Genomic DNA, 27879 nt, shown 5'->3' with positions numbered 1-27879 from the left:
TCAATCACATTATTGTGTCTTATTATTATTTATTTTTAACAAATAATTTTATTGAGGGTATTTTTGTCTTTGGAAAGAGTAACAATATACATTCGTGTGCAAGTATCAATTACAAAAACAGAGTGCAAATCACAGTTCCTCTCTCGCAAATAGATCCGCCTATTCTTCCCCCCTACTCTACACTATTCTACCCCCCACCCCCCCCGATGATTAGTTCCCCGCGAAGAAGTCGATGATTCGGGCGAGCCCCGATCGTGATCCTCGCAAGGCGAACTTGATTTTCTCCAAGCCGAGAAAACTTGCCATGTCCGACAGCCATACTTCGGTCTTTGGGGGCTTTGAGTCCCTCCAGGCCAACAGTATTCGTCGCCGGGCTACCAGGGAGGCAAAGGCCACAACGTCGCCTCTACACTGTCCCCATCAAACACTCCCAGGACAGGTACAGCACGGGGTTAGATACAGAGTAAAGCTCCCTCTGCACTGTCCACATCCAACACTCCCAGGACAGGTACAGCACGGGGTTAGATACAGAGTAAAGCTCCCTCTATCCCCTCCTGGACTCCCGGGTCCTCCGACACCCCAAAATCCCTGCCAGTACCCCCTGAGTATTCGGCACGCCCAGAACATGTGTATTGCGTCTTATTTTAACGTGTTCCATCGCCAGCCCCTCACTCAGTCCCAACTGACCCTCTCTCTCCTTGGTGGCTGTGACTACAGATACACTGTCCACATCAAACACTCCCAGGACAGGTACAGCACGGGGTTAGATACAGAGTAAAGCTCCCTCTACACTGTCCCCATCAAACACTCCCAGGACAGGTACAGCACGGGGTTAGATACAGAGTAAAGCTCCCTCTGCACTGTCCACATCCAACACTCCCAGGACAGGTACAGCACGGGGTTAGATACAGAGTAAAGCTCCCTCTACACTGTCCCCATCAAACACTCCCAGGACAGGTACAGCACGGGGTTAGATACAGAGTAAAGCTCCCTCTCCACTGTCCACATCCAACACTCCCAGGACAGGTACAGCACGGGGTTAGGTACAGAGTAAAGCTCCCTCTACACTGTCCCCATCAAACACTCCCAGGACAGGTACAGCACGGGGTTAGATACAGAGTAAAGCTCCCTCTACACTGTCCCCATCAAACACTCCCAGGACAGGTACAGCACGGGGTTAGATACAGAGTAAAGCTCCCTCTCCACTGTCCACATCCAACACTCCCAGGACAGGTACAGCACGGGGGTAGGTACAGAGTAAAGCTCCCTCTAAACTGTCCCCCATCAAACACTCCCAGGACAGGTACAACACGGGGTTAGATACAGAGTAAAGCTCCCTCTACACTGTCCCTCTCAAACACTCCCAGGACAGGTACAGCACGGGGTTAGATACAGAGTAAAGCTCCCTCTACACTGTCCCCATCAAACACTCCCAGGACAGGTACAACACGGGGTTAGATACAGAGTAAAGCTCCCTCTACACTGTCCCCCTCAAACACTCCCAGCACAGGTACAGCACGGGGTTAGATACAGAGTAAAGCTCCCTCTACACTGTCCCCATCAAACACTCCCAGGACAGGTACAGCACGGGGTTAGATACAGAGTAAAGCTCCCTCTACACTGTCCCCATCAAACACTCCCAGGGCAGGTACAGCACGGGGTTAGATACAGAGTAAAGCTCCCTCTACACTGTCCCCATCAAACACTCCCAGGACAGGTACAACACGGGGTTAGGTACAGAGTAAAGCTCCCTCTACACTGTCCCCCTCAAACACTCCCAGGACAGGTACAGCACGGGGTTAGATACAGAGTAAAGCTCCCTCTACACTGTCCCCATCAAACACTCCCAGGACAGGTACAGCACGGGGTTAGATACAGAGTAAAGCTCCCTCTACACTGTCCCCATCAAACACTCCCAGGACAGGTACAGCACGGGGTTAGATACAGAGTAAAGCTCCCTCTACACTGTCCCCATCAAACACTCCCAGGGCAGGTACAGCACGGGGTTAGATACAGAGTAAAGCTCCCTCTACACTGTCCCCATCAAACACTCCCAGGACAGGTACAGCACGGGGTTAGATACAGAGTAAAGCTCCCTCTACACTGTCCCCATCAAACACTCCCGATGTTAATCTCCGTGAGAACTAATCATTAGCTACTTTTTAAATCTTCTCCCCGTGTGTCCCCTGTGTTCCATTCAGCCCGTCTCATGCACAGTGACACTCTGCTGATCGAAGTGATTGGCTGGGGAGGTCAGGGGCAGTGGGAGCTGAACTATTCCAGACTGTGATGCGCACTGTGGTTTTTACAATGACACTGACTCTAAAAACTGTTCTCATTTGTAGATTTGAACTAAAGAAGGGGCAGAAAATGTGTGCGGACCCACAGATCGCCTGGGCAAAGCTGCTGATGGCGCGAATCGAGAAAGGTATTCTCCATCCAACTCAATCCTTTGCAGACCCTGCTGCTGAATGTTGAACCCAAGTTAATTTTATGTACTTTAAAGCCCCTAGCAGGGCCGGTTCGATTGAATTTGCTCTCCCCCCCCCCTATTTGAATCCGGTGGAGAGTGTACAGTGATGGGGAGCGCCGGATCACAAGTAGTAGTGGCAGGAAGAAGCAATTCTGCCCCTCGAGCGCATTCCACCGTTCAATAAGACCTTGGCTGACCTGATAGTTGCCTTAACGCCATTTTCCTGTCTGTCCCCTATAATCCTTGACTTCCCTTGTCGATCCGAATACCCACGACCGCTACCATCTTAAAAGGACAAAGGCAGCAGACACCTGGGACCCCCACCACCCGGAGGTTCCCCTTCGAGTCGCTCACCGCCCCGACTGGGAAATATACCGGCCGTTCCTTCACTGTCGCTGGGTGAAAATCCTCGAAGTCTATGATTCTAACTCCTTCCTGCTGTCTGTAAAATTCACACACCTCGGCCAGCTTATTATTCAAACGGTTTACCCAGGTGCCCTTGTTCTAAGAGATGAACAAACGACAACACAGGTTCACCATTCAACCCGAATTTATTCACAAACGCAATAAAACGGTTATCCTCCTAAATTATCCCAACATAATCATCCCAAGATTCTGATACTCCCCAGGCCGATAAACCGGATTGAGCTGAGGGTCCTCTGCGTCTCGGTCGTTTCGAGGCCCTCACCTGCGAAGGTGGGTCTCGCACGCCTCGTCCGTCCGTCCACTGGTCCGGCCGCGGACTCTTCTCCGCTGCCTCCACCTCGGGTCGTCGCTGGGGAGGGTCGCTGGGTGTCACTTCCTGTCCCCCTCTACGCGTCCTCCCAGAAGCTTCTCTGACTCCTCAGCTAACGAGGGGGGGGGGGGGCGCAACACCCAATGGAGTTGCTGATTCCAACTCTGCAGGACCCCAAGAACTACCCCCGCTCCCCCAACCCCCCCCAGGGGCACGTAACCATCTCCCATATGACGTAAGGGTGGGAAATCTGGGTGCAATGAAGTCTGGTTTCATCTGGCCCGTCCACAACAATCGATCCCTCTGGACGGGGCTGATTATCGTCCGATGTTCAACTTTCCCCAACTGTCTTGCCCAGTGTATTCCAACTTGGCTGTGTGATTTCCACTGCAAACACAGACACTCCCAAGCTCTTTTCAAACTGCAAAACTAAACTGCAAAATGGCAGATCTAAAGCCCAGCCACTCTCTGACATCACTGTTTTCTTAAAGGTACATTCCTTAAACATCCATGTCGTAAAGGTACTCTCACATGTCACAACTCACAGCCAGCTGTGTGCATAGTTACAGATGTTCATTAAATCGTATTGAACCAACGCCTACGATTGGTGTCTGCTTTACAGTCTAATTGCATCTTGTTGCAGTCCGTGTTACCCCAGGGTGAATAACACGACAAAACTCTCCTCCTTTCATAACTCTTTCTCCTTGATAAAGCCCAATGTTCCTTGTGCACCGACTGCCCAGAGTCCCAGTGTGCCCTCCCTCGCCACCATTCCCTCTTATTTCTTGCTGCCCAACCCCTCTATCTCTGTCTCACGGGGGCTCGGGCGATGCAATAGCCCCATCCGTGGATTCTCAGTGACTCTTGCAGGGTCAGAGGGCGGCAGGCCGGGGACACAAAGCCCAGGCCAACACTCCCAGCGCAGTGCTGAGGGAGCGCCGGCCTGTCAGAGACTCCCTCTTTCAGGTGAAAGGTGACCCCCCCCAACCCCCGCGTAAGACCCCTGGGGTTGATACAGGCGCTACAGCAATGCACCTTGGCTCTTCTTGTCGATATTGAGTTGAGCTAAGGATCGGGGGTGGGTAGGGTGGGGAGGGTTGCCATGGCGCCCTGGGTCTAATGTATTTCCTCGCACAATCGCAGTGAACAAAGGCGGGTCAGCCAAGAACAACCGGCCTCAGAAACAGTCGAGCGTCGGTGACACGGCACCAAAAATTGGCACCACCACCAGATCGACACCCAGCGCCCTCTCCTCCAGACGGGCGGCCGCCACGCACCGGGAAGACACCGACATTCCCGTGGACAGCACGCAGGGTAAGGGCCAAAATATCAGCTTGATAAGAGTCTGGAGGCGGACAAACATTCGATGGTGGGGGAAAGGTGTCACTTTGCTTTCGTGGGAATGTGGGGCGGGATTCTCCGCAATCGGCGCGATGTCCGCCGACCGGCGCCAAAAACGGCGCGAGTCAGTCCGGCATCGCCCCGCCCCAAAGGGGCGGAATTCTCCACATCTTGAGGGGCCGAGCCCTCACCTTGAGGGGCTAGGCCCGCGCCGGAGTGATTTCCGCCCCGCCGGCTGGCGGGAAAGGCCTTTGGCGCCCCTCCAGCTGGCGCGGAAATGACTTTGCCGGGCGACGCATGCGCGGGAGCGTCTGCGGCCACTCACGCCATCCCCGCGCATGCGCAGTGGAGGGGGGTCTCTTCCGCCTCCGCCACAGTGAAGACCATGGCGAAGGCGGAAGGAAAAGAGTGCCCCCACGGCACAGGCCCGCCCGCGGATCGGTGGGCCCCGATCGCGGGCCAGGTCACCGTGACGGCACCCCCCCCCCCGGGGCCAGACCGCCCCGCCCAGGATCGCGGAGCGGCGGGACTTCGGGCCATCGCGGACCGGGGAATCGCCGGGGGTGGGCCCGCCGACCGGCGCGATTTCCGCCGACCGGCACCGCGCGGTTCCCCCCGGTGGGGGGGTCGGAGAATCGCGCCCCTGATCTTGTTCACCCGGAACTGTGAGAGGTGCGTGGTCCGATGGGAGAGTAATCGTGCCGGTGGGATGGGCGTCGATCGGAGAGGGAAACATTCCCAACTTCTCCGATCGATCCACGCGTCTGAAATCCCTCGCCCTTGGAATCATTCCTATGGATCGATTCAGCTCTCTCCCTGTCCTCCCGAGAGTGCGGTGCCCAGAATTGGACACAGTCCTCCAGTTGTGGTCACTCTAGTGTTTTATGAACGATTGCCAAAATCGGGTCCAGGGTCCCGGGTTCGATTCCCCGCTGGGTCACTGTCTGTGCGGAGTCTGCACGTCCTCCCCGTGTCTGCGTGGGTTTCCTCCGGGTGCTCCGGTTTCCTCCCACAGCCCAAAGATGTGCAGGTTAGGTGGATTGGCCGTGATAAATTGCCCCTTAGTGTCCAAAGGTTAGTTGGGATAATGGCGTTACAGAGGAAGGGCAGGGGAGTGGGCCCATATAGGGTGCTCTCTCAGAGAGTCAGTATAGACGTGATGGGCTGAATGGTCTCCTTCTGCACTGTAGGGATTGTATGAACTCTTTTCTTATTGCATTGAGCGTTTTAAATTTTCTCTCTCTCTCACTCTCTCTTTCCTTACCCTCCCTCACCAAAACAGGCAGCGTTGAAAACTCCCCAAACACTGACCAGAGCGTGGGAACCGGCTCCCCACCTTCCGCGGAGCAACCCAGGAGGAACCCACCGATTGCCGAGGGAGAGGCCAACAGGGCGAACTCAACAGGAACCGCACCGAGGGAGGCCTCTCAGGGCCTCACAGCATCCCCGGAACAGCAGGGTAAGGATTGGTCAGGCCCCGTGTAAGGGCATCGATTCCCCTGCTTGTAACGGGGCCCGAATGTTGCCTGTAGGCCTTCCCGCATCAACGCGCTCTGCTACCCCCCCCCCCCTATTACTGCTAAATGGGTCAAATGTTCCTCCCTCCAGTGTTCCAATGGGAGAGAGGAATTGAACACGTGGCTACAGGGATGGTGCAGGAGGGAGGGCTTCAGATACCTGGATAATTGGGGCTCACTCTGGGGTCGGTGGGACCTCTACAAATGGGGTGGTCGACACCTGGACCAGAGGGGTACCAATATCCTGGGGGGGAAATTTGCTAATGCTCTTCGTGAGGGTTTAAACTAGTTCAGCAGGGGCTTGGGAACCTGAATTGTAGCTCCAGTATACAGGAGGTTGAGAGTAGTGAGGTCATGAGTAAGGTTTCAAAGTTGCAGGAGTGTACCGGCAGGCAGGAAGGTGGTTTAAAGTGTGTCTTCTTCAATGCCAGGAGCATCCGGAATAAGGTGGGTGAACTTGCGGCATGGGTTGGTACCTGGGACTTCGATGTTGTGGCCATTTCGGAGACATGGATAGAGCAAGGACAGGAATAGTTGCTGCAGGTGCCGGGGTTTAGATATTTCAGTAAGCTCAGGGAAGGTGGTAAAAGAGGGGGAGGGGTGGCATTGTTACTCAAGGACAGTATTACGGTGGCAGAAAGGACGTTTGATGAGGACTCATCTACTGAGGTAGTATGGGCTGAGGTTAGAAACAGGAAAGGAGAGGTCACCCTGTTAGGGGTGTTCTATAGGCCTCCAAAAAGTTCCAGAGATGTAGAGGAAAGGATTGCAAAGATGATCCTGGAGAGGAGCGAAAGTAACAGGGTAGTTGTTATGGGGGACTTTAACTTTCCAAATATTGACTGGAAACGCCATAGTTCGAGTACTTTAGATGGGTCCGTTTTTGTCCAATGTGTGCAGGAGGGTTTCCTGACACAGTATGTAGATAGGCCAACGAGAGGTGAGGCCATATTGGATTTGGTACTGGGCAATGAACCAGGACAGGCATTAGATTTGGAGATAGGAGATTTGGTGATAGTGACCAAAATTCGGTTACGTTTACTTTAGTGATGGAAAGGGATAGGTATATACCGCAGGGCAAGAGTCATATCTGGGAGAAAGGCAATTATGATGCGATGACGCAAGACTTAGGATGCATCGGATGGAGAGGAAAACTGCAGGGGATAGGCACAATGGAAATGTGGAGCTTGTTCAAGCAACAGCTACTGCGTGTTCTTGATAAGTATGTACCTGTCAGGCAGGGAGGAAGTGGTCGAACGAGGGAGCCGTGGTTTACTAAAGTAGTCGAAACACTTGTCAAGAGGAAGAAGGAGGCTTATGTAAAGATGAGACATGAAGGTTCAGTTAGGGCGCTCGAGAGTTACAAGTTAGCTAGGAAGGACCTAAAGAGAGAGCTAAGAAGAGCCAGGAGGGGACATGAGAAGTCTTTGGCAGGTAGGATCAAGGATAACCCTAAGGCTTTCTATAGATATGTCAGGAATAAAAGAATGACGAGGGTAAGAGTAGGGCCAGTCAAGAACAGTAGTGGGAAGTTGTGCGTGGAGTCCGAGGAGATAGGAGAGGTGCTAAATGAATATTTTTCATCAGTATTCACACAGGAAAAAGACAATGTTGTCGAGGAGAATACTGAGATTCAGGCTACTAGACTAGAAGGGCTTGAGGTTCATAAGGAGGAGGTGTTAGCAATTCTGGAAAGTGTGAAAATAGATAAGTCCCCTGGGCCGGATGGGATTTATCCTAGGATTCTCTGGGAAGCTAGGGAGGAGATTGCTGAGCCTTTGGCTTTGATCTTTAAGTTATCTTTGTCGACAGGAATAGTGCCAGAAGACTGGAGGATAGCAAATGTTGTCCCCTTGTTAAAGAAGGGGAGTAGAGACAACCCCGGTACCTATAGACCAGTGAGCCTTACTTCTGTTGTGGGCAAAATCTTGGAAAGGTTTATAAGAGATAGGATGTATAATCATCTGGAAAGGAATAATTTGATTAGAGTTAGTCAACACGGTTTTGTGAAGGGTAGGTCGTTCCCCACAAACTTTATTGAGTTCTTTGAGAAGGTGACCAAGCAGGTGGATGAGGGTAAAGCAGTTGATGTGGTGTACATGGATTTCAGTAAAGCATTTGATAAGGTTCCTCACGGTAGGCTATTGCAGAAAATACAGAGGCATGGGATTCAGGGTGATTTAGCAGTTTGGATCAGAAATTGGCTAGCTGGAAGAAGACAAAGGGTGGTGGTTGATGGGAAATGTTCAGGCGGGAGTCCAGTTACTAGTGGTGTACCACAAGGATCTGTTTTGGGGCTACTGCTGTTTGTCATTTTTATAAATGACCTGGAGGAGGGCGTAGAAGGATGGGTGAGTAAATTTGCAGATGACACTAAAGTCGGTGGAGTTGTGGACAGTGCGGAAGGATGTTACAAGTTACAGAGGGACATAGAAAAGCTGCAGCGCTGGGCTGAGAGGTGGCAAATGGAGTTTAATGCAGAAAAGTGTGAGATGATTCATTTTGGAAGGAATAACAGGAAGACAGAGTACTGGGCTAATGGTAAGATTCTTGGCAGTGTGGATGAGCAGAGAGATCTCGGTGTCCATGTACATAGATCCCTGAAAGTTGCCATCCAGGTTGAGAGGGTTGTTAAGAAGGCATACAGTGTGTTAGCTTTTATTGGTAGAGGGATTGCGTTTCGGAGCCATGAGGCCATGTTGCAGCTGTACAAAACTCTGGTGCGGCCGCATTTGGAGTATTGCGTGCAATTCTGGTCGCCGCATTATAGGAAGGATGTGGAAGCATTGGAAAGGGTGCAGAGGAGATTTACCAGAATGTTGCCTGGTGTGGAGGGAAGATCTTATGAGGAAAGGCTGAGGGACTTGAGGCTGTTTTCGTTAGAGAGAAGAAGGTTAAGAGGTGACTTAATTGAGGCATACATGATGATCAGAGGATTAGATAGGGTGGACAGTGGGAGCCTTTTTCCTTGGTTGGTGATGTCTAGCACAAGGGGACATAGCTTTAAATTGAGGGGAGATAGATATAGGACAGATGTCAGAGGTAGGTTCTTTACTCCGAGAGTAGTAAGGGTGTGGAATGCCCTGCCTGCAACAGTAGTGGACTCGCCAACACTAAGGGCATTCAAATGGTCAGTGGATAGGCATATGGACGATAAGGGAATAGTGTAGATGGGCTTTAGAGTGGTTTCACAGTTCGGCGCAACATCGAGGGCCGAAGGGCCTGTCCTGCGCTGTTATGTTCTATGTTCTGATGTTTTCTCCATCACTCCATGACCTCTCTCTCACCTCCACCCCATCCCCCTCCCCACCACCACCCCAACCCCCTCCCCACCACCACCCCAACCTCTAAACAGGACCCGGCGTAATCTCCGCCCAACCACAGCCCGACGAAAGATCTGGTGTTCCATCTTCCGAGAAGCCAACCTGCGCAGGCCCGGCGGCTGCTGGGCTCCGGGGAATAACGCGGAGACCCGGAATGTCCACAGAACAACAGGGTAAGCCCCGTGGGATTGAGCTGGTCAGGCCGCACACTGAACAAGGGCTCTGCGTGGGGTGGCTGGACTATTAGGGGGGGGGTCCCAGGACTTCGCCCCAGCGACAGTGACGGAACGGCCGATGTGCTTCCAAGGCGGGACGTTGAGTGACTCGGAGGGACACCTCCGGGTGGTCGCGCTCCCCATGCGTCCTTCCCGGTGGCAGAGGGCGCAGGTTTGGAAGGTGCTGTCGAAGGACCTGTGCCTTGTAGATGGCGGAGGCACTTTGGGGAGTCAGGGGGCGCGTCAGAAGTTCCACAGCTTGCGACCTGCTCTTGTGGGATCCTGCTGTGCACAGCTTTGTTAATCAGTGGCTTGTTGACTGTAGATGCGTCCGAACATTCAAACCAGGAGCAGGCGGGGGCCCCCGGGTCTGCGACATCATTCGACAAGATCGTTACTGATCAGACTGCGGCCTCAATCCCACCTCCCACCCAGCACCCACCCCCCACCAATAACCTTTGACCCCCAAAAATCTATCCACCCTTCTCTTAAAAATATCCAGTGAGGTTCCCCAGACCGCTCTCCGGAGAAGCGAGCCACTCTCGGCGCTTGGCAATGGGATTCCCGTCGGAGCCACCCCACATCGCCGGGAACCCCGCGGGACCGGAACGCTGCCACCCTGAACGGAGATTCCCAAAGGGCGGAGAGTTCCATCCCCGGTGATGATGAATGTAAATGCGGGTCTTGTTCATGGAGGTGTGGGGGGGCGGGGGGGGGGGGGGGGGGTGGAGGTGGGAGTATGGGCGAGGGGGACACACCATGTGAAGGGTGCCCATGTTGAGCGGCAGGGAAGCACAGTGGTTAGCACTGCTGCCTCACAGCATCAGGGACCCAGGTTCGATTCCGGCCTCGGGTCACTGTCGGAGTCTGCACGTTCTCTCGCCGGGTCTGCGTGGGTTTCCTCCGGGTGCTCCGGTTTCCTCCCACAGTCCAAAGATGCGCAGGTTAGGTGGATTGGCCGTGATAAATTGCCCTTAGTGTCTAAAAGGTTAGTTGGGATTGTGGGGTTACAGAGAAAGGGCGGGGCAGTGGACCTAGGTAGGGTGCTCTCTCAGAGGGTAAACATGATGGGCCGAATGGCCTCCTTCTGCACTGTAGGGATTGTATGAACTCTTTTCTCGTTGCACTGAGCGTTTTTAACTCTCTCTCTGTCACTCCCTCTTTCCTTACCCTCCCTCATTCCTTACCCTCCCTCACCAAAACAGGCAGCGTTGAAAACTCCCCAAACACTTACCAGAGCGTGGGAACCGGCTCCCCACCTTCCGCGGAGCAACCCAGGAGGAACCCACCGATCGCCGAGGGAGAGGCCGACAGGGCGAACTCAGCAGCAACCGTACCGAGGGAGGCCTCGCAAGGCCTCACAGCATCCCCGGAACAGCAGGGTAAGGATTGGTCAGGCCCTGTGTAAGGGCGTCGATTCCCCTGCTTGGAACGGGGTCCTAATGTTGCCTGTAGGTCGTCCCACATCAACGCGCTCTGCTACCCCCACATCACTGCTAACCTAGCCCTCCGTTAGGAGGGCGTCACCAGATTTAGGAACAGGAGATGGCCATGGTGTTCCAAGTGGTAGACAGAATGTCTTCTGCCTGAATCGTCTATTCGCCGAGCTTAGATGTCTGCCAGAGGTCACATGAATCGGAGGTCACATGACCACGACAAGTCACATTACATGACAGGCAAAGACATTTCACCCCAACACATTGACCCCGTCAAGTCAGTACCCACCCTGGCTGAACCTGAGCTCTAACTCCACCGAGGGGGTGTCGACGGGGTAGATGTGAAGAGGACGTTTCCTCTTGTGGAAGAATCTAGAACTAATGGTCGCTGCTTAAAGAGAAGAGGGCGGGATTCTCCAGCGGTGGGATTCTCCGTTCCGCCGGCAGGGCCCCCCACATCTGTGGGTTTCCCCATGGCATGGGGTGGCCACAATGGCGGAATGTAGAACGGCGGGACCCAGTTGAGGTTTCTAGATTAGAAATGTGCTCGTTTGGGAGGCTTGAGGGCTGGTTCAAAACTAGGCCTCAAGTCTGCTTTCTGGTTGCCAATCTGTGCGTAGTCCTCCTGACCTGGAGTCCGAAGACTGCGGCTTTTCTTTCGAGCGATGTGGGTGTCGCTGACTAGGCCAGAATTTGTTGCCCATTCCTAATTGCCCCTTGGGAAGATGGAGGGTGAGCCGCCTTCTTGAATCTCTGCAGTCCCTGAGGTGTAGGTACACCCCCTGTGCTGTTCCAGGATTTTGACCCAGCGACAGCGAAGGAACGGCCGATATATTTCCCAGTCGGGGTGGCGAGTGACTGGGAGGGGAACCCCCAGGTGGTGGGGTCCCCAGGTATCTGCTGCCCTTATTGTAGAAGCCACGGGTGTGGAAGGAGACGCAATGAGTTGCTGCAGTGCATCTTGTAGATGGTACGCACGGGTTGCCGGTGGTGGAGGGTTTGAATGTTTGTGGAAGGGGTGCCAATCGAGTGGGGCAGATTTGTCCTGGATGGTGTCGAGCTTCTTGAGTGTTGTCGGAGCTGCGCTCATCCAGGCAAGTGGAGAGTATCCCACCACCCTCCTGATTTGTGCCTTGTTAGATGGTGGGCAGGCTTTAGGGACAAGAGATGAGTTCCTGGCGGTTATTGCCGTGTTTTTATAATGCTACAACGGTATCAATCACTCATAACGGATTGGACACACACGTGTGGGTTCATTTATTCAGACTAAACACGAGAGAACAGACAGACAAAGATAGAAAGGCTGAAAACAGCAGCAGCAGCAGAGCTGTGTGCGCTGGGTTCTGCTCAAAGGCCAAAGTGAGACTGAGACTGGATCGCGTGACACACCCGCCCTCCATTGATGTCATGGTGCGATCCTTGGAAGGTACATTGCAGCACGGGTACTCGAGGAAAGGCCTTGTTGGGGCCTGGTGCCTGTCTGCCGTGGTTCTGATGACTGACACATCCTGGGGTTCACTGGAGTTCCAAGTGTGAGTCAGGGTTGTTAATGATTCACCTCAGCATCGAACGCTGAGAAGGAAATCAGTCACGCGCCACTCGGGTACTTTCCAGCTTGGAGCAGGTTAAAGGTTAGAGGTCAGTCATTGGGTGGGGGTGGGGGGAGGGGGGCGGAGGGGACAGGCGGTGGGGGTGCAGAGAGTTGGAGGCCCTTTCAGAGTCCTCATTGTTTACCTCCCGGGGCAATGGGAGCTGAATAAACATTCAGAGGAAGGAAGCTTTGTTTCCTCCTCGCCCCCTCCCCCACCCCCCACCCCACGCTGACACTGATTTTCTCCTGGGTAAGGTTCAGGCGGAATGAGTTGTGTTAACCCTGTGTGTACCGTTGCCTATCAAGCGATGGGATTATTCAGACTGCCGAATCTGTGGCCCACAGGTACCCGGGGAGACAGGTACCCGGGGAGACAGGTGCCCGGGGAGACAGGTGCCCGGGGAGACAGGTGCCCGGGGAGACAGGTGCCCGGGGAGACAGGTGCCCGGGGAGACAGGTGCCCGGGGAGACAGGTGCCTGGAGAGACAGGTGTCCGGGGAGACAGGTGCCCGGGGAGACAGGTGCCCGGGGAGACAGGTGCCCGGGGAGACAGGTGTCCGGGGAGACAGGTGCCCGGGGAGACAGGTGCCCGGGGAGACAGGTGCCCGGGGAGACAGGTGCCCGGGGAGACAGGTGCCCGGGGAGACAGGTGCCCGGGGAGACAGGTGTCCGGGGAGACAGCCCTGAGGCGGCATCTTCAGTCCAGCGTTCGTTCCAGACTAGAGTCTGCCTGAGGAGGGGCCAAAGGGAGGGGGGGAAAGGGCTCACACACACTCACACACACAGACACACACACACTCACACACACACACACACACACACACTCACACACACACACACACACACACACACTCACACACACAGACACACACACACACACACACACACACTCACACACGCAGACACACACACACACACACACACACACACAGACACACACAGTCACACACACTCACACACACAGACACACACACACACACACACACATACAACACACAGAAACACAGGCACACACACACACACTCACACACAGACACTCACCCAGACACACACTCAGCAGTACGCATACAGGCACAGACTCCCACACGGACAGATACACAGATGCATACACAGATACACACATGGACACAGACGCAAACACAGACGCAGCCAGAACAACCAGACACAAACACAGGCAACAACACACACAGCCCAGTTCTAGATCCCCCCACAAGAGGCCTTATCCTCTCCACATCCTGTCAATGCCCTTCAGGATGCTAAACACAGAATCCCTACAGTGCAGAAGGAGGCCATTCAGCCCATCGATTCCGCACCGAACCTTTGAAAGAGCACCAGCTACCCAGGCTTACTCCCCCTGCCCTATCCCCGTAACCCCACCTAACCTGCACATCTTTGGGCCTTGGGAGGAAACCGGAGCACCCGGAGGAAACCCACGGCGACACGGGGAGAACGTGCCGTCTCCAGACAGACAGTGACCAGTCGAATCCGGGTCCCTGGCGATGTGAGGCAGCAGTGCTAACCACTACACCCCCTAGTGGATACAATCCTAACCTCGCCAACCTTTCCTCATAAGGCAACCCACCCCATTCCTGGCATGAGTCTGGTAAACCTTCTCTGAATGGCTTCCAACGCATTGACATCTTTTCTCAGATAAGGGGCGGGATTCTCCGCAATCGGTGAGATGTCCGCTGACTGGCGCCAAAAACGGTGCGAATCAGTCCGGCATCGCGCCGCCCCAAAGGTGCGGAATTTTCTGCATCTTGAGGGGCCGAGCCCTCACCTTGAGGGGCTAGGCCCGCACCGGAGTGATTTCCGCCCCGCCAGCTGGCGGGAAAGGCCTTTGGCGCCCCACCAGCTGGCGCGGAAATGACTTTGCCGGGCGACGCATGCGCAGGAGCGTCAGCGGCCGCTCACGCCATCCCCGCGCATGCGCAGGGGAGGGGGGTCTCTTCCGCCTCCACCATAGTGGAGACCATGGCGAAGGCGGAAGGGAAAGAGTGCCCCCACGGCACAGGCCCGCCAGCAGATCAGTGGGCCCCGATTGCGGGCCAGGCCACCGTGGGGGCACCCCCCCCCCCCGGGGCCGGATCGCCCCCCCCCCCCCCCCCAGGACCCCGGAGCCCGCCCGCGCCGCCTTGTCCCGCCGGTAAGAGAGGTGGTTTGATTCTCGCTGGCGGGACAGGCATTCCAGCGGCGGGACTTCGGCCCATCGCGGGCCGGAGAATCGCCGGGGGGGGGGGGGGCGCCAACCGGCGCGGCGCGATTCCCACCCCCGCCAAATATCCGGTGTCGGAGAATTCGGCAACCGGCGGGGGTGGGATTCACGCCCAAGGAGACCGATAATGTACACACTCCGGGCCTCACCAACGCCCTGTACCACTGAAGCAGAACCTTCTTACTTGTGTAACCAACTCCCCCGCACAACAGGCGGCAGCATCTATGATCTTTCCTAATGACTCTCTCTAACTGCAGCCTCGCCTTTTGTGATTTATGCACTCGGACTCCCAGATCCCTCTACGCCTCAGAGCTGTGCGATCTCTCACTGTTCGGAGAACAAGCTGGGTTTTTGTTAAATCACAAGGCCTAAAGCAATCCAAATTGTCTCAATCGACACCCCTTCATCCTCCCCCCCACCCACTGCCTCCTCCCCCCCCCCCCCCCCCCCCCGTCCCCCCGCCCTCCCCCACACCTATCCACTGCCTCCAAAAGTCTCCCAGCTCTTTCAGAGAAAGGAAAGGGTCTTATCAACCAGTTTGGCAAACGAGACTGATGAAAGTCTCGGTGGTGGGGGTGGGGAGGGGCATATTACAGCTCGGAGAAACTAGACAACAGAACGCCAATGAACAAAGGCCTCTAGGGGTTAGAGCATGTTTACTGGCGCTGGAACAGATGCTTCAGGATGTGTTTAGGAGCGAAAACGGAAAGAGCTCATATTTTGGCCCGCTGAGGTTCCGTCAGGGGCCTTGCCTTTGAACTTTGACAGGGTTCTGGTCAGTAATTTGGGAAAAGGGGGAGCTGGGAGGTCACTCAGCGACCTGATTGCCAACATCTGGCTGGCATCGCCAGTGGTGAAGCCACATCTGGAACATTGTGTACAGTTTTGGGGTCTCCTTATTTGAAAAAGAAAAGGCTTAATTGACTTCAAAGCGGGTCAGGGATGGCTCACTGAACTCAATCCTGGAGATGAGCGGCTTATCAGAGAATGCCCACAGTGCAGAAGGAGGCCATTCGGCCCGTCGAGTCTGCATCGACCCTCTGAATGAGCCCCGTACCCAGGCCCACTCCCCCGCCCTATAACCCACCGTAACCCCATAACCCCACCTAACCCGCACGCCTTTGGGCTTGTGGGAGGAAACCGGAGCACCCGGAGGAAACCCACGCAGACACGGGGGGGAGAGGGTGCAGACTCCGCACGGACAGTCACCCGGGGCCGGAATCGAACCCGGGTCCCTGGCGCTGTGAGGCAGCAGTGCAAACCCCTCTGTCACAGAACGGTTGAGGACTCTGGGTCTGTGCTCGGAGTTTAGAAGGGTGAGGGGGGATCTTATTGAAACTTACTGCGAGGCCCGGATAGAGTGGACGTGGAGAGGATGTTTCCACTTATAGGGGAGACTAGAACCAGAGGACACAATCTCAGACTGAAGGGACGATCCTTTAAAACAGGGATGAGGAGGAATTTCTCCAGCCAGAGGGCGGTGAATCTGTGGAACTCTTTGCCGCAGAAGGCTGTGGGGGCCAAATCACTGAGTGTCTTTAAGACAGAGGTAGAGAGGTTCTTGATTAATAAGGGGATCGGGGGTTATGGGGAGAAGGCAGGAGAATGGGGATGAGAAAAATGTCAGCCATGATTGAATGGCGGTACAGACTTGATGGGCCGAGTGGCCTAATTCTGCTCCTATGTCTTCTGGTCTTACGATCTTAGTCATAGTGTGATAGGGGTCTACAGCTCAGAGAAGGCCCTATGGCCCATCAAGTCTGCGCCGGTCCACAACAACCCTCTAACTATTCTAATCCCCTAACAGGCGCCGGAATGTGGCGACTAGGGGCTTTTCACAGTAACTTCATTTGAAGCCTACTTGCGACAATAAGCGATTTTCGTTTCAATTTTTTTTTTTTCAATCCCATTTTCCAGTCCTTGGGATCGTGAGTGCACATTTAAATACTTGTCAAATGCTACCTTGTCAAAACACCTCCGATTCCGAGCGGGCTTGGCAGGGTAGATGCTGAGAGGAAGACGGCAGGAGTTAAGAATTAAAGAGCCCTCCCTTTGAAGACGGGGATGGCTCTCGGTTGGGTGGTCCGTGTTTGGAGTTCCCTCCCCCAGGGAGCCAGCGGGGGCGGAGGCCGATTCTCGGTGGGGGTGGGGGGTGGGTGGGGGGCGGGGGGGGGGGGGGGGGGCAGACAGGACGCCACAGCCAGCAAACTAGTTTAAAAATCGGAACAGCGACCTCTCTCTCTCTCTCTCTCCAGCCTGTTTAAACATCGAAATTGGGAGAGCCTTCTGGATAGGCAGATTTTACCGAATGTAGCCTGCGGTCCAACCGGTTCTGCACGCTGGACTCAAACCATTTTTGAGCGCGTCCCGTTTGTTCTGTTGCCATGAGACACGGTGTTGACTGCCTGACTCTCGATATGTCAGTGAAGTCGTCTGTCGAGCTCAAATTTATTGAGCGCCTTCTGAGAAGCAATGTTAAACCACTTTGCAGGCAGCGCTTTGATCTTCTCAGAGAACCAGATGGCTGTTACCGCTCTGAGCAGGCCATTCAGCCCGCCATTTCCTTGCTAGCTCTCTGCACGAACAAACTCACCCAAACCCACGCCACCCCCACTGAATTTAGACAGTTCTTCATCACTCGCTGTATTAAAATGGCTCACCTCATGTTGCCTTGGGTGCTTTCTACAGGGCGGCACGGTGGCACAGTGGGTTGGCACGGCTGCCTCATGATGCCAGGGACCCGGGTTCAATTCCAACCTCGGGCGACTGCCTGTGTGGGGTTTGCACGTTCTCCCCCGTGTCTGCGTGGGTTTCCTCCGGGTGCTCCGGTTTCCTCCCACGGTCCATGAAGATGCGCAGGTTAGATGGATTGGCCGTGCTAAATTGTCCCTTAGTGTCCAAAGATGTGTGGGTTATGGGGTGGCAGGGATGGGGTGCTCCTTCGGAGGGTTGGTGCAGACTCGATGGGCCGAATGGCCTCCTTCTGCTCTGTCGGGATTCGGGTGTGATGAACCTTTGGAATTCCCGACCGCAGACAGCTGTGAAAGTACAGTCCCTGCTGTGAGGGAGTTCTCCAAAGTCCTCAAAGAGTGTGATGTTAGTCAGGACATTGCTATTCGCTAGTCGGGAGTTGGGAAGCGGGGCAGCACGGTAGCATTGTGGATAGCACAGTTGCTTCGCAGCTCCAGGGTCCCAGGTTCGATTCCGGCTTGGGTCACTGTCTGTGCGGAGTCTGCACATCCTCCCCGTGTGTGCGTGGGTTTCCTCCGGGTGCTCCGGTTTCCTCCCACAGTCCAAAGACGTGCAGGTTAGGTGGCTTTGCCGTGATAAATTGCCCTTAGTGTCCAAAATTGCCCTTAGTGTTGGGTGGGGTTGCTGGGTTATGGGGATAGGGTGGAGGTGTGGACCTTGGGTAGGGTGCTCTTTCCAAGAGCCGGTGCAGACTCGATGGGCCGAATGGCTTCCTTCTGCACTGTGAATTCTATGAAAGTCAGGACATTGGGGAAGATTGAAAGATGGCGGAAGCAAGGGAATGCTGGGAAGGAATCTAATGAGATTGCAACAGGTCTAATGCGTTAGCGCACTGAACTCTCGGCTGAACCTGGGTCGCCTACCAATGACAACAGAGGAAATTGGACTTAGTGTTCGATCAGCCATGATCTTACTAGATGGCGGAGCAGGCTCGAAGGGCCGAATGGCCTCCCATTTCTTTGAGAGTTCAGATGGCCGCACCCCCACCCTCCCAAGCCCAAAAATAAAGCTGTCCAGGCTGGGGATGGATTGGAGATTTCCAAACCACGAGCGATACGTCTTTATTGGGTAAGGGCAATTGAGTCAAGGTGGGGGCAGGTGGAGTCAAGATACAGATTCGTCGCCGTCGTATCGAAAGACGGGACGGGCTCAAGGGGCGGGTGGCTGTTCCCAGGAGCCTCTGGGTCTCCCCTTGCTAACAGCCGCGTTCTCGCTTTCTCCCCAGGGCGCGGAGGATCCGCGGAGAGGACGACAGAGTCCCGAGGCGCGTTTCCTTCCTCTGGGAACGCACGGGCGGACGGAGACACGGAGGGCGGCACAGCCCCATGGCCCGGATTGGAGGACCCGGCGGCGAGAGTGGACGAGAAAACGGAGAACGAGCGCGCAAGGAAGCAGTTGGCCAAGAGCGAAGTGGCGGTTCTGATCCTCGTCCCGTCCGTCCTCATCCTTCTCTCCGTCATCGCCTACCTGTACTGCAAGAAGAGAAGACGGCAAGGTGAGGAGGTGTCTCTTTTTCAGAATATTTCACTGCATGGCGCAAAAGAAGGCCATTCCGCCCCTCGTTCCTGGGCTAGCCCTCTTAATAATAACTCAGCACCTTGCTCGCATACACACATGTCCATCGTAGAGCTGCTGCAATGCCCCAATGAAGCAGGCGGGGGCTGGAGGAGAAGAATCTCATCTCTCCAGTGGGCACATTGCAGCCTCGGGACCCAACATTGAGTTCGGCAACTTGAGATTTTGACCCTTCACCTCCATCTTAAACCCACGCCCCTTTTTAAATAAATATTCCGTACGTCTATTGCCTCAATGCAAAACACTCTCTGGCACTCTGAAATTTGCGACTTCTTGTTGCAGTTTCTACATTCTCCCTCCTCTCAGTTCTGATGAAGGCCCGAAGGGCTCGCAACGTTAACTCTGTTTCTCTCCAGCTGTCGGACCTGCCGCGTATTTCTAGCCTCCTCCTGTTCTTGCTTCCGATTCGGCCAGTCTCCGTAGTTTGGTTAGTTTGGTCATTCGCTGACCACCAGATCGGTCCATTTCGCCCCCCCCCCCCCCCCCGTCCCTGCCAAATGTCTGTTGGATTGAAAGTTGCTGTTGCCCCTTCAGCTGTCGCCTCATTCGGGCAGAATTTTATTTAGAAATTGGATTCCGAGCTTTCATTCAGAGTATCTCCCCCCCCCTCTCCCATCCCACCCTCCTCCGCCTGGCTGATCAGCTGTGGTGTCATCACCACCTTCCTGTATGCCCCCCCCCCCCCTCCCCTGTCTATCGAGAATCTCTAGAACTCAGCCGTGAATATATTCAGTGCCCCTTTAAGAGGAGGTGGGGATGGCCTTTTCCTGCCCACAGCCCCAAGCGGGGCAGACAGGGCAGTCCCAGCAGGGTTGTCATGCCTTGTCAGGACAGCCTTGTATCTCTCTCTGTCTCTATCTCTCTCCATGGGCGACATTCTCTGACCCCCCCCCCCCCCCCCGCCGGGTCGGAGAATCGCCGGGGGCTGGCGTGAATCCCGCCCCCGCCGGTTGCCGAAGTCTCCCGCACCGGATATTCAGCGGGGGCGGGAATCGCGCCGCGCCGGTTGGCGCCCCCCCCCCCCCCCCCCCCCCCCCCCCGCTCGATTCTCCGGCCGCCGATAAATTGCCTGTTCCGCCGGTGTCAATTAAGCCACCTACCTTACCGGCGGGACAAGGCGTCGCGGGCGGGCTCCGGGGTCCTGGGGGGGGGGGGGCGCGCGGGGCGATCTGGCCCCGGGGGGGTGCCCCCACGGTGGCCTGGCCCGCGATCTGGGCCCACCGATCCGCGGGCGGGCCTGTGCCGTGGGGGCACTCTTTCCCTTCCGCCTCCGCCACGGTCTCCACCATGGCGGAGGCGGAAGAGACTCCCTCCACAGCGCATGCGTGGGAAGCTGTCAGCGGCCGCTGACGCTCCCGCGCATGCGCCGCCCGGAGATGTCATTTCCGCGCCAGCTGGCGGGGCACCAAAGGCCTTTTCCGCCAGCTGGCGGGGCGGAAATTCCTCCGGTGTCGGCCTAGCCCCTCAATGTTGGGGCTCGGCCCCCAAAGATGCGGAGCATTCCGCACCTTTGGGGCGGCGCGATGCCCGTCTGATTGGCGCCGTTTTGGGCGCCAGTCGGCGGACATCGCGCCGTTTCCGGAGAATTTCGCCCCATATCTCCATCTCTCTCCATCTCTCTCTGTCCTTCACTCTCTCTCTTTCTACCTTTCTCTATCTCTGTCTCTCACTCTCTGCCTCTCTCTCTCTCTGCCTCTCGCTCTCTCTGCCTTTCTCTAACTCTGTCTCTCCCTCTCGCTCTGTCTCTCCCTGAAAGACTCAAGATCATGAGAGTTGCGTTCACCCCCTCAGCCGCCCCCCCCCACCCGCTGTCTATCCAGTCTCCCCCCGCTGTCTATCCAGTCTCCCCTCCCCCCGCTGTCTATCCAGTCTCACCCGCTGTCTATCCAGTCTCCCCCGCTGCCTATCCAGTCTCCCCCCGCTGTCAATCCAGTCTCCCCCCCCCCCGCTGTCTATCCAGTCTCCCCCCCCGCTGTCTCACCCAGTCTCCCCCTCCCCCCGCCGTCTATCCAGTCTCCCCCCCCGCTGTCTCACCCAGTCTCCCCCTCCCCCCGCCGTCTATCCAGTCTCCCCCTCCCCGCTGTCTATCCAGTCTCCCCCTCCCCGCTGTCTATCCAGTCTCCCCCTCCCCGCTGTCTATCCAGTCTCCCCCTCCCCGCTGTCTATCAAGTCTCCCCTCCCCGCTGTCTATCCAGTCTCCCCCCGCTGTCTATCCAGTCTCCCCCTCCCCCCTCTGTCTATCCAGTCTCCCCCTCTCCCCGTTGTCTATACAGTCTCCCCTCCCCCCGCTGTCTATCCAGTCTCCCCTCCCCCGGCTGTCTATCCAGTCTCCCCCTCCCCCACTGTCTATCCAGTCTCCCCCTCCCCTCGCTGTCTATCCAGTCTCCCCCTGCTGTCTATTCAGTCTCCCCCTCCCCCCTCTGTCTATCCAGTCTCCCCCTCCCCCCGCTGTCTATCCAGTCTCCCCTCCCTCCCGCTGTCTATCCAGTCTCCCCCTCCCCCCGCTGTCTATCCAGTCTCCCCCTCCCCCCGCTGTCTATCCAGTCTCCCCCTCCCCCCGCTGTCTATCCAGTCTCCCCTCCCCCGCTGTCTATCCAGTCTCCCCCTCCCCCGCTGTCTATCCAGTCTCCCCCTCCCCCCGCTGTCTATCCAGTCTCCCCCTCCCCCGCTGTCTATCCAGTCTCCCCCTCCCCCACTGTCTATCCAGTCTCCCCCTCACCCCGCTGTCTATCCAGTCTCCCCCTCCCCCGCTGTCTATCCAGTCTCCCCTCCCCCGCTGTCTATCGAGTCTCCCCTCCCCCTGCTGTCTATCCAGTCTCCCCTCCCCCCGCTGTCTATCCAGTCTCCCCCCCCCGCTGTCTATCCAGTCTCCCCCTCTCGCTGCTGTCTATCCAGTCTGCCCCCCCCCCCCGCTGTCTATCCAGTCTCCCTCTCCCTCCGCTGTCTATCCAATCTCCCCCTCCCCCGCTGTCTTATCTAGTCTCCCCCTCCCCCGGCTGTCTAACCAGTCTTCCCCCCCCCCCCCCGCTGTCTATCCAATCTCCCCTCCCCCTCGCTGTCTATCCAGTCTCTCCCCCCCTGCTGTCTATCCAATCTCCCCCTCCCCCCGCTGTCTATCCAATCTCCCCCTCCCCACGCTGTCTATCCAGTCTCCCGCTCCCCCCGGTTTTCTATCCAGTCTCCCCCTCCCCACGCTGTCTATCCAGTCTCCCCCTCCCCCCGGCTGTCTATCCAGTCTCCCCCTCCCCCCGCTGTCTATCCAGTCTCCCCCTCCCCCGCTGTCTATCCAATCTCCCCTCCCCCCGCTGCCTATCCAGTCTCTCCCCCCCTGCTGTCTATCCAATCTCCCCCTCCCCCCGCTGTCTATCCAATCTCCCCCTCCCCACGCTGTCTATCCAGTCTCCCCCTCCCCCCGGTTGTCTATCCAGTCTCCCCCTCCCCACGCTGTCTATTCAGTCTCCCCCCCCCCCCCCGGCTGTCTATCCAGTCTCCCCCTCCCCCCGCTGTCTATCCAGTCTCCCCCTCCCCCGCTGTCTATCCAGTCTCCCCCCGCTGTCTATCCAGTCTCCTCCTCCCCCCGCTGTCTATCCAGTCTCCTCCTCCCCCCGCTGTCTATCCAGTCTCCCCCTCCCCCCGCTGTCTATCCAGTCTCCCCCTCCCCCCGCTGTCTATCCAGTCTCCCCCTCCCCCCGCTGTCTATCCAGTCTCCCCCTCCCCCCGCTGTCTATCCAATCTCCCCACCCCCCGCTGTCTATCCAGTCTCCCCCTCCCCCGCTGTCTATCCAGTCTCCCCCTCCCCCCGCTGTCTATCCAGTCTCCCTCTCCCCCCCGCTGTCTATCCAGTCTCCTCCCCCTCCCCGCAGTCTATCCAATCTCCCCTCCCCCCGCTGTCTATCCAGTCTCCCCCTCCCCCCGCTGTCTATCCAATCTCCCCTCCCCTGCTGTCTATCCAGTCTCCCCTCCCCCCCGCTGTCTATCCAGTCTCCCCCTCCCCCCGCTGTCTATCCAGTCTCCCCCTCCCCCCGCTCTCTATCCAGTCTCCCCCTCCCCCCCGCTGTCTATCCAATCTCCCCTCCCCTACTGTCTATCCAATCTCCCCCCCCCGCTGTCTATCCAATCTCCCCTCCCCTGCTGTCTATCCAGTCTCCCCCTCCCCCGCTGTCTATCCAGTCTCCCCCTCCCCCGCTGTCTATCCAGTCTCCCCCTCCCCCGCTGTCTATCCAGTCTCCCCCTCCCCCGCTGTCTATCCAGTCTCCCCCCTCCCCCGCTGTCTATCCAGTCTCCCCCTCCCCCCGCTGTCTATCCAGTCTCCCCCTCCCCCCGCTGTCTGTCCAGTCTCCCCCTCCCCCCCGCTGTCTATCCAGTCTCCTCCCCCCCCCCGCTGTCTATCCAATCTCTCCCTCCCCCCCGCTGTCTATCCAGTCTCCCCCCCCCCGCTGTCTATCCAATCTCCCTTCCCCCCGCTGTCTATCCAGTCTCCCCCTCCCCCCGCTGTCTCTATCCAGTCTCCCCTCCCCCGCTGTCTATCCAGTCTCCCCCTCCCCCCGCTGTCTATCCAGTCTCCCCCTCCCCCCGCTGTCTATCAAGTCTCCCCCTCACCCCCGCTGTCTATTCAGTCTCCCCCTCCCCCCGCTGTCTATCCAATCTCCCCTCCCCCCGCTGTCTATCCAGTCTCCCCCTCCCCCCCGCTGTCTATCCAATCTCCCCCTCCCCCCGCTGTCTATCCAGTCTCCCCCTCCCCCGCTGTCTATCCAGTCTCCCCCCCCCGCTGTCTATCCAGTCTCCTCCCCCCCGCTGTCTATCCAGTCTCCTCCCCCCCCCCGCTGTCTATCCAGTCTCCCCTCCCCCGCTGTCTATCCAGTCTCCCCCCCCCCGCTGTCTATCCAGTCTCCTCCCCCCCGCTGTCTATCCAGTCTCCTCCCCCCCCCCCGCTGTCTATCCAGTCTCCCCCTCCCCCGCTGTCTATCCAGTCTCCCCCTCCCCCCCGCGTCTATCAGTCTCCCCCTCCCCCGCTGTCTATCCAGTCTCCCCCTCCCCCCCGCTGTCTATCCAGTCTCCCCCTCCCCCCGCTGTCTATCCAGTCTCCTCCCCCCCCCCCGCTGTCTATCCAGTCTCCCCCCACCCCCTCCCCGCTGTCTATCCAGTCTCCTCCCCCCCCCCGCTGTCTATCCAGTCTCCCCCTCCCCCCCGCTGTCTATCCAGTCTCCCCCTCCCCCCGCTGTCTATCCAGTCTCCCACCCCGCTGTCTATCCAGTCTCCTCCCCCTCCCCCCGCTGTCTATCCAGTCTCCTCCCCCCCCCCCCGCTGTCTATCAGTCTCCCCCTCCCCCCGCTGTCTATCCAGTCTCCCCCTCCCCCCGCTGTCTATCCAGTCTCCCACCCCGCTGTCTATCCAGTCTCCTCCCCCCTCCCCCCGCTGTCTATCCAGTCTCCTCCCCCCCCCCCCGCTGTCTATCCAGTCTCCCCCCACCCCCTCCCGCTGTCTATCCAGTCTCCCCCCCCCCCCGCTGTCTATCCAGTCTCCCCCCACCCCCTCCCGCTGTCTATCCAGTCTCCCCCCCCCCGCTGTCTATCCGGACTTACCCATGTACCCTGGGCAAGGCTGTCGTGTCCCCCTCCGAGTCACTCCCCATCCCGACTGGAAAACTATCGGCCGTTCCTTCACTGTCGCTGGTGCAAAATCCTGGAACTCCCTCCCTAACAGCACGGAGGGTGTACCTACACCTCCGGGACCGCCAGCGGCTCAAGATGGCGGCTCACCCACAACCTTCTCAAGGGGCAATTAGGGATGGGCAATGTGACCAGGTCCCGTTTACTGAATTTGTGAATTTAGGATATTGTGACTGTCACATACCCGTTCTCACTCTGATCGCATTTGCTCTCTCTCAGGTCCCAGGTATCAAGCAGCAGCTTTGGAAATTACTGACGGTGTATATGATGCTTTGTAACCAACCCACACACACCAACTAACATGAAGATGATTCACCAAAACACCAGCACTTTTATAGCCCCGGTCTCTATCCCAGCATCAATTCCATCAAGGCAACACCCTCCCTATCTCTGTAACCTCTCCCAGCCCCAACCCTCCCTATCTCTGTAACCTTCTCCAGCCCCTACAACCCTCCCTATCTCTGTAACCCCTCCAGCCTCTACAACCCTCCCTATCTCTGTAACCTCCTCCAGCCCCTACAACCCTCCCTATCTCTGTACCCTCCTCCAGCCCCTACAACCCTCCCTATCTCTGTACCCTCCTCCAGCCGCTATGATCCTCCCTATCTCTGTACCCTCCTCCAGCCGCTATGATCCTCCCCTATCTCTGTACCCTCCTCCAGCCGCTATGATCCTCCCTATCTCGACGACCTCCAATTCTCCATCCCGGATTCTCATCGCTCCATTGGCAGATGTTCCTCCCACTCCCTGAACCCTGAACTCTGGAATTCCCTCCCTCTGCCCCTCTCTCCTGAAAGTCACTTGTCAAAATCTACCTCTTTGAGCCATTTTTTGGCTCACCTGCCCCAGCGTCCCCGTGGCTGGCCGGGACCCACATTTCCATCTGACGACGCCACTGTGAAGGGCCCTGGGATCTTCCAATGGCCGAGAGGCGCCACGTAAATGCAAACCGCCGACCAAGAATGATGCAGGAAAATGCGAGCGCCCAGCAACCGTGTCTGCCGCCAGAATGAATCTGAACCAGTTGGCGGCCAGCGGGAGAAGACGTCAAGTTCACGCCAACAATTGGCCAAGAGAATCAAGTCAATCGAAGGCAGCGCATTGGGCAACCCTTGGGGCCCGAGGTTGGGCGCTGCCCGAAGCGCCCCGGGAAAAGTGTGGGCCCGCCTCAGCCTCACCGCTCAAAGATAGTCTGGCTGCTGTTGGAGAACCTGGGCCTGGTTGCCATGGTGAGGGCAGGCCTCCCCTCCTCCCTCCGTCACTGCCGGGTGGAAAAAGGGGGGGGATGGGGCGGGAGAGTGAGGGTCAGGGGGGGAAAGTCAGCCACGAGCAGGTCGAGTGGCACAGCAGCCTCCTGGGGCCTACTCCTGTCGCTCAGGGTACAAATGACAGATTGGATGATGATAGGATCAGGAGGGGGTGGGCCCAACCTGGGCGGACAAGGTGAGGGTGGATTACCTCTCCCAGAGACTCATTGGTCTTCGGATTCTCTTCCCCAGAGAGGCCGAGGAGAATATGAGAGAAAAAAAATGGTTTCTCCTCATCTCCCTCTGAAACGGCCCACCCCATTCCTGAATTGGCCGGGATTTGGCGGGGATTTGAACGGGCTTGTTCTGCTCTGTGTCGAGGAACTCCTTCGCAGTGAGCGGAAATCGAGACCGATCGGCGGCCGCCTACTGCAATTTCCTCCACAAGGAATCAGCCGGCGATTTGTGCACAGCAGATCCCACTAACAGCAATGCGGTAACGGCTAATTAATTTGCCGCTGCGGCGCTGCCGTCCGGAGAGGGGGGTTAAGTATTGATCGGCGGTCCACGGAGGAGGACTTCCCCCCCCCGCCCCCCCCCCCCCGCTGCTTTGCCTCAGGACCCTCAGCACGGGGCCCTTTCTGATTCCCCCCCCCCCCCCCCCCCAAGAGGTGGGCCGAAGCCTAACTTTCTTGCCCGATGCCACCACTTCGCTTGAGCTAATAAGTTACTTAAATATAAGCGCCTGCGCGCCAGCGGAAAAATACCATGCAAAACACGCCCCCCCCCAAAAAAAAAAACTGGGTGAGCATCGAGGGTTGCCAACCCTCCAGGGCTGGCCTGGAGTCTCACGGGAATTAATGGTGGCACCTCGAGGCACATGTGCAGACAAGGGTTGGCAACCCAAGCGGGCACTGGTTCCCTGGTTAGTGGCGTTGGCGTGGCTGCTCGATTGGGCATAACTGGGGCACTCCAGTAATGACATGGCGGGGGAGAGAGAGAGGGAGGAAGGTTACGATGATGGGGGGTGGGGGGGGCGGGGTGGGAGGAGGCTTGTGTGCAACAGAAACACCAGCATGGGGCAGCTGGTCGAATGTCCTGTCTCTCACCCGTTAGCACTTTGTGGAACACTGTTACGGACCAGTTTATTACTGAACGTCCTATTTGTGCCAAATGTCGTTTATTTTTTGTAATAAAGCTCTTACGGGCATCGCGGTTCTCCATTTTCTTTTACATTTAATATTGCGCCTGCTACCTCGCAGCGCACAGCCCGATGGCCCTCATCTTCAGAATTGTCACCCCCATTACCCCTCTCGCCCTCGTTGAGGCTGGACTCATTCCTGGGATGGAGGGGGGGCTTTGGCAGGGTAAATGGTGAGAGGGTACTCCTCCCCCCCTCTCGTGGGGGACTCTCGAACGAATGGGGGGGGGCACAGTTTGAAAAGGGGTCTCCCATTTAAGACGGGGAAGAGGGGGGGATTTTCTCTCTCTAGAGTCGTCAGGGTTTAGAAGGACGATCAGTCATCATTAGTCTAAAAAATGGCAGATGGAGTTTAACCCTGATCAGTGCGAGGTGATTCATTTTGGTCGGAAAAATTTGAATGCGGATTACAGGGTCAACGGCCGGGTTCTGAGGAATGTGGAGGAACAGAGAGATCTTGGGGTTCGTGTCCACAGATCTCTGAAGGTTGCCACTCAAATGGATAGAGCCGTGAAGAAGGCCTATAGTGTGTTAGCGTTTATTGACATGGGGCTTGAGTTTAAGAGCCGCGGGGTTATGCTGCAACTAT

General features: G+C 56.9%; 1 protein-coding gene across 1 annotated transcript in view; it reads left to right on the top strand.

The window, feature by feature from the left end:
* LOC140404678 (uncharacterized) overlaps window positions 1-27299 on the top strand; it is a 36546-nt gene extending 9247 nt beyond the window's left edge. The window contains exons 3-9 of the mRNA XM_072493335.1: window positions 2346-2428; window positions 4353-4523; window positions 5833-6009; window positions 9423-9563; window positions 10811-10987; window positions 18824-19093; window positions 25062-27299. Coding sequence (XP_072349436.1) covers window positions 2346-2428; window positions 4353-4523; window positions 5833-6009; window positions 9423-9563; window positions 10811-10987; window positions 18824-19093; window positions 25062-25120 — 1078 coding nt within the window. The 3' untranslated portion in view covers window positions 25121-27299. The remainder of the gene's footprint in view (window positions 1-2345; window positions 2429-4352; window positions 4524-5832; window positions 6010-9422; window positions 9564-10810; window positions 10988-18823; window positions 19094-25061) is intronic.
* The last annotated feature ends 580 nt before the right edge of the window (window positions 27300-27879 follow it).

Source organism: Scyliorhinus torazame, chromosome 31 (genome assembly GCF_047496885.1).
Source record: "Scyliorhinus torazame isolate Kashiwa2021f chromosome 31, sScyTor2.1, whole genome shotgun sequence".
NCBI classification, from domain to species: domain Eukaryota; kingdom Metazoa; phylum Chordata; class Chondrichthyes; order Carcharhiniformes; family Scyliorhinidae; genus Scyliorhinus; species Scyliorhinus torazame.
Note: the sequence above shows the minus strand (reverse complement) of the source record. Positions and strands in the feature narration are given on the sequence as shown.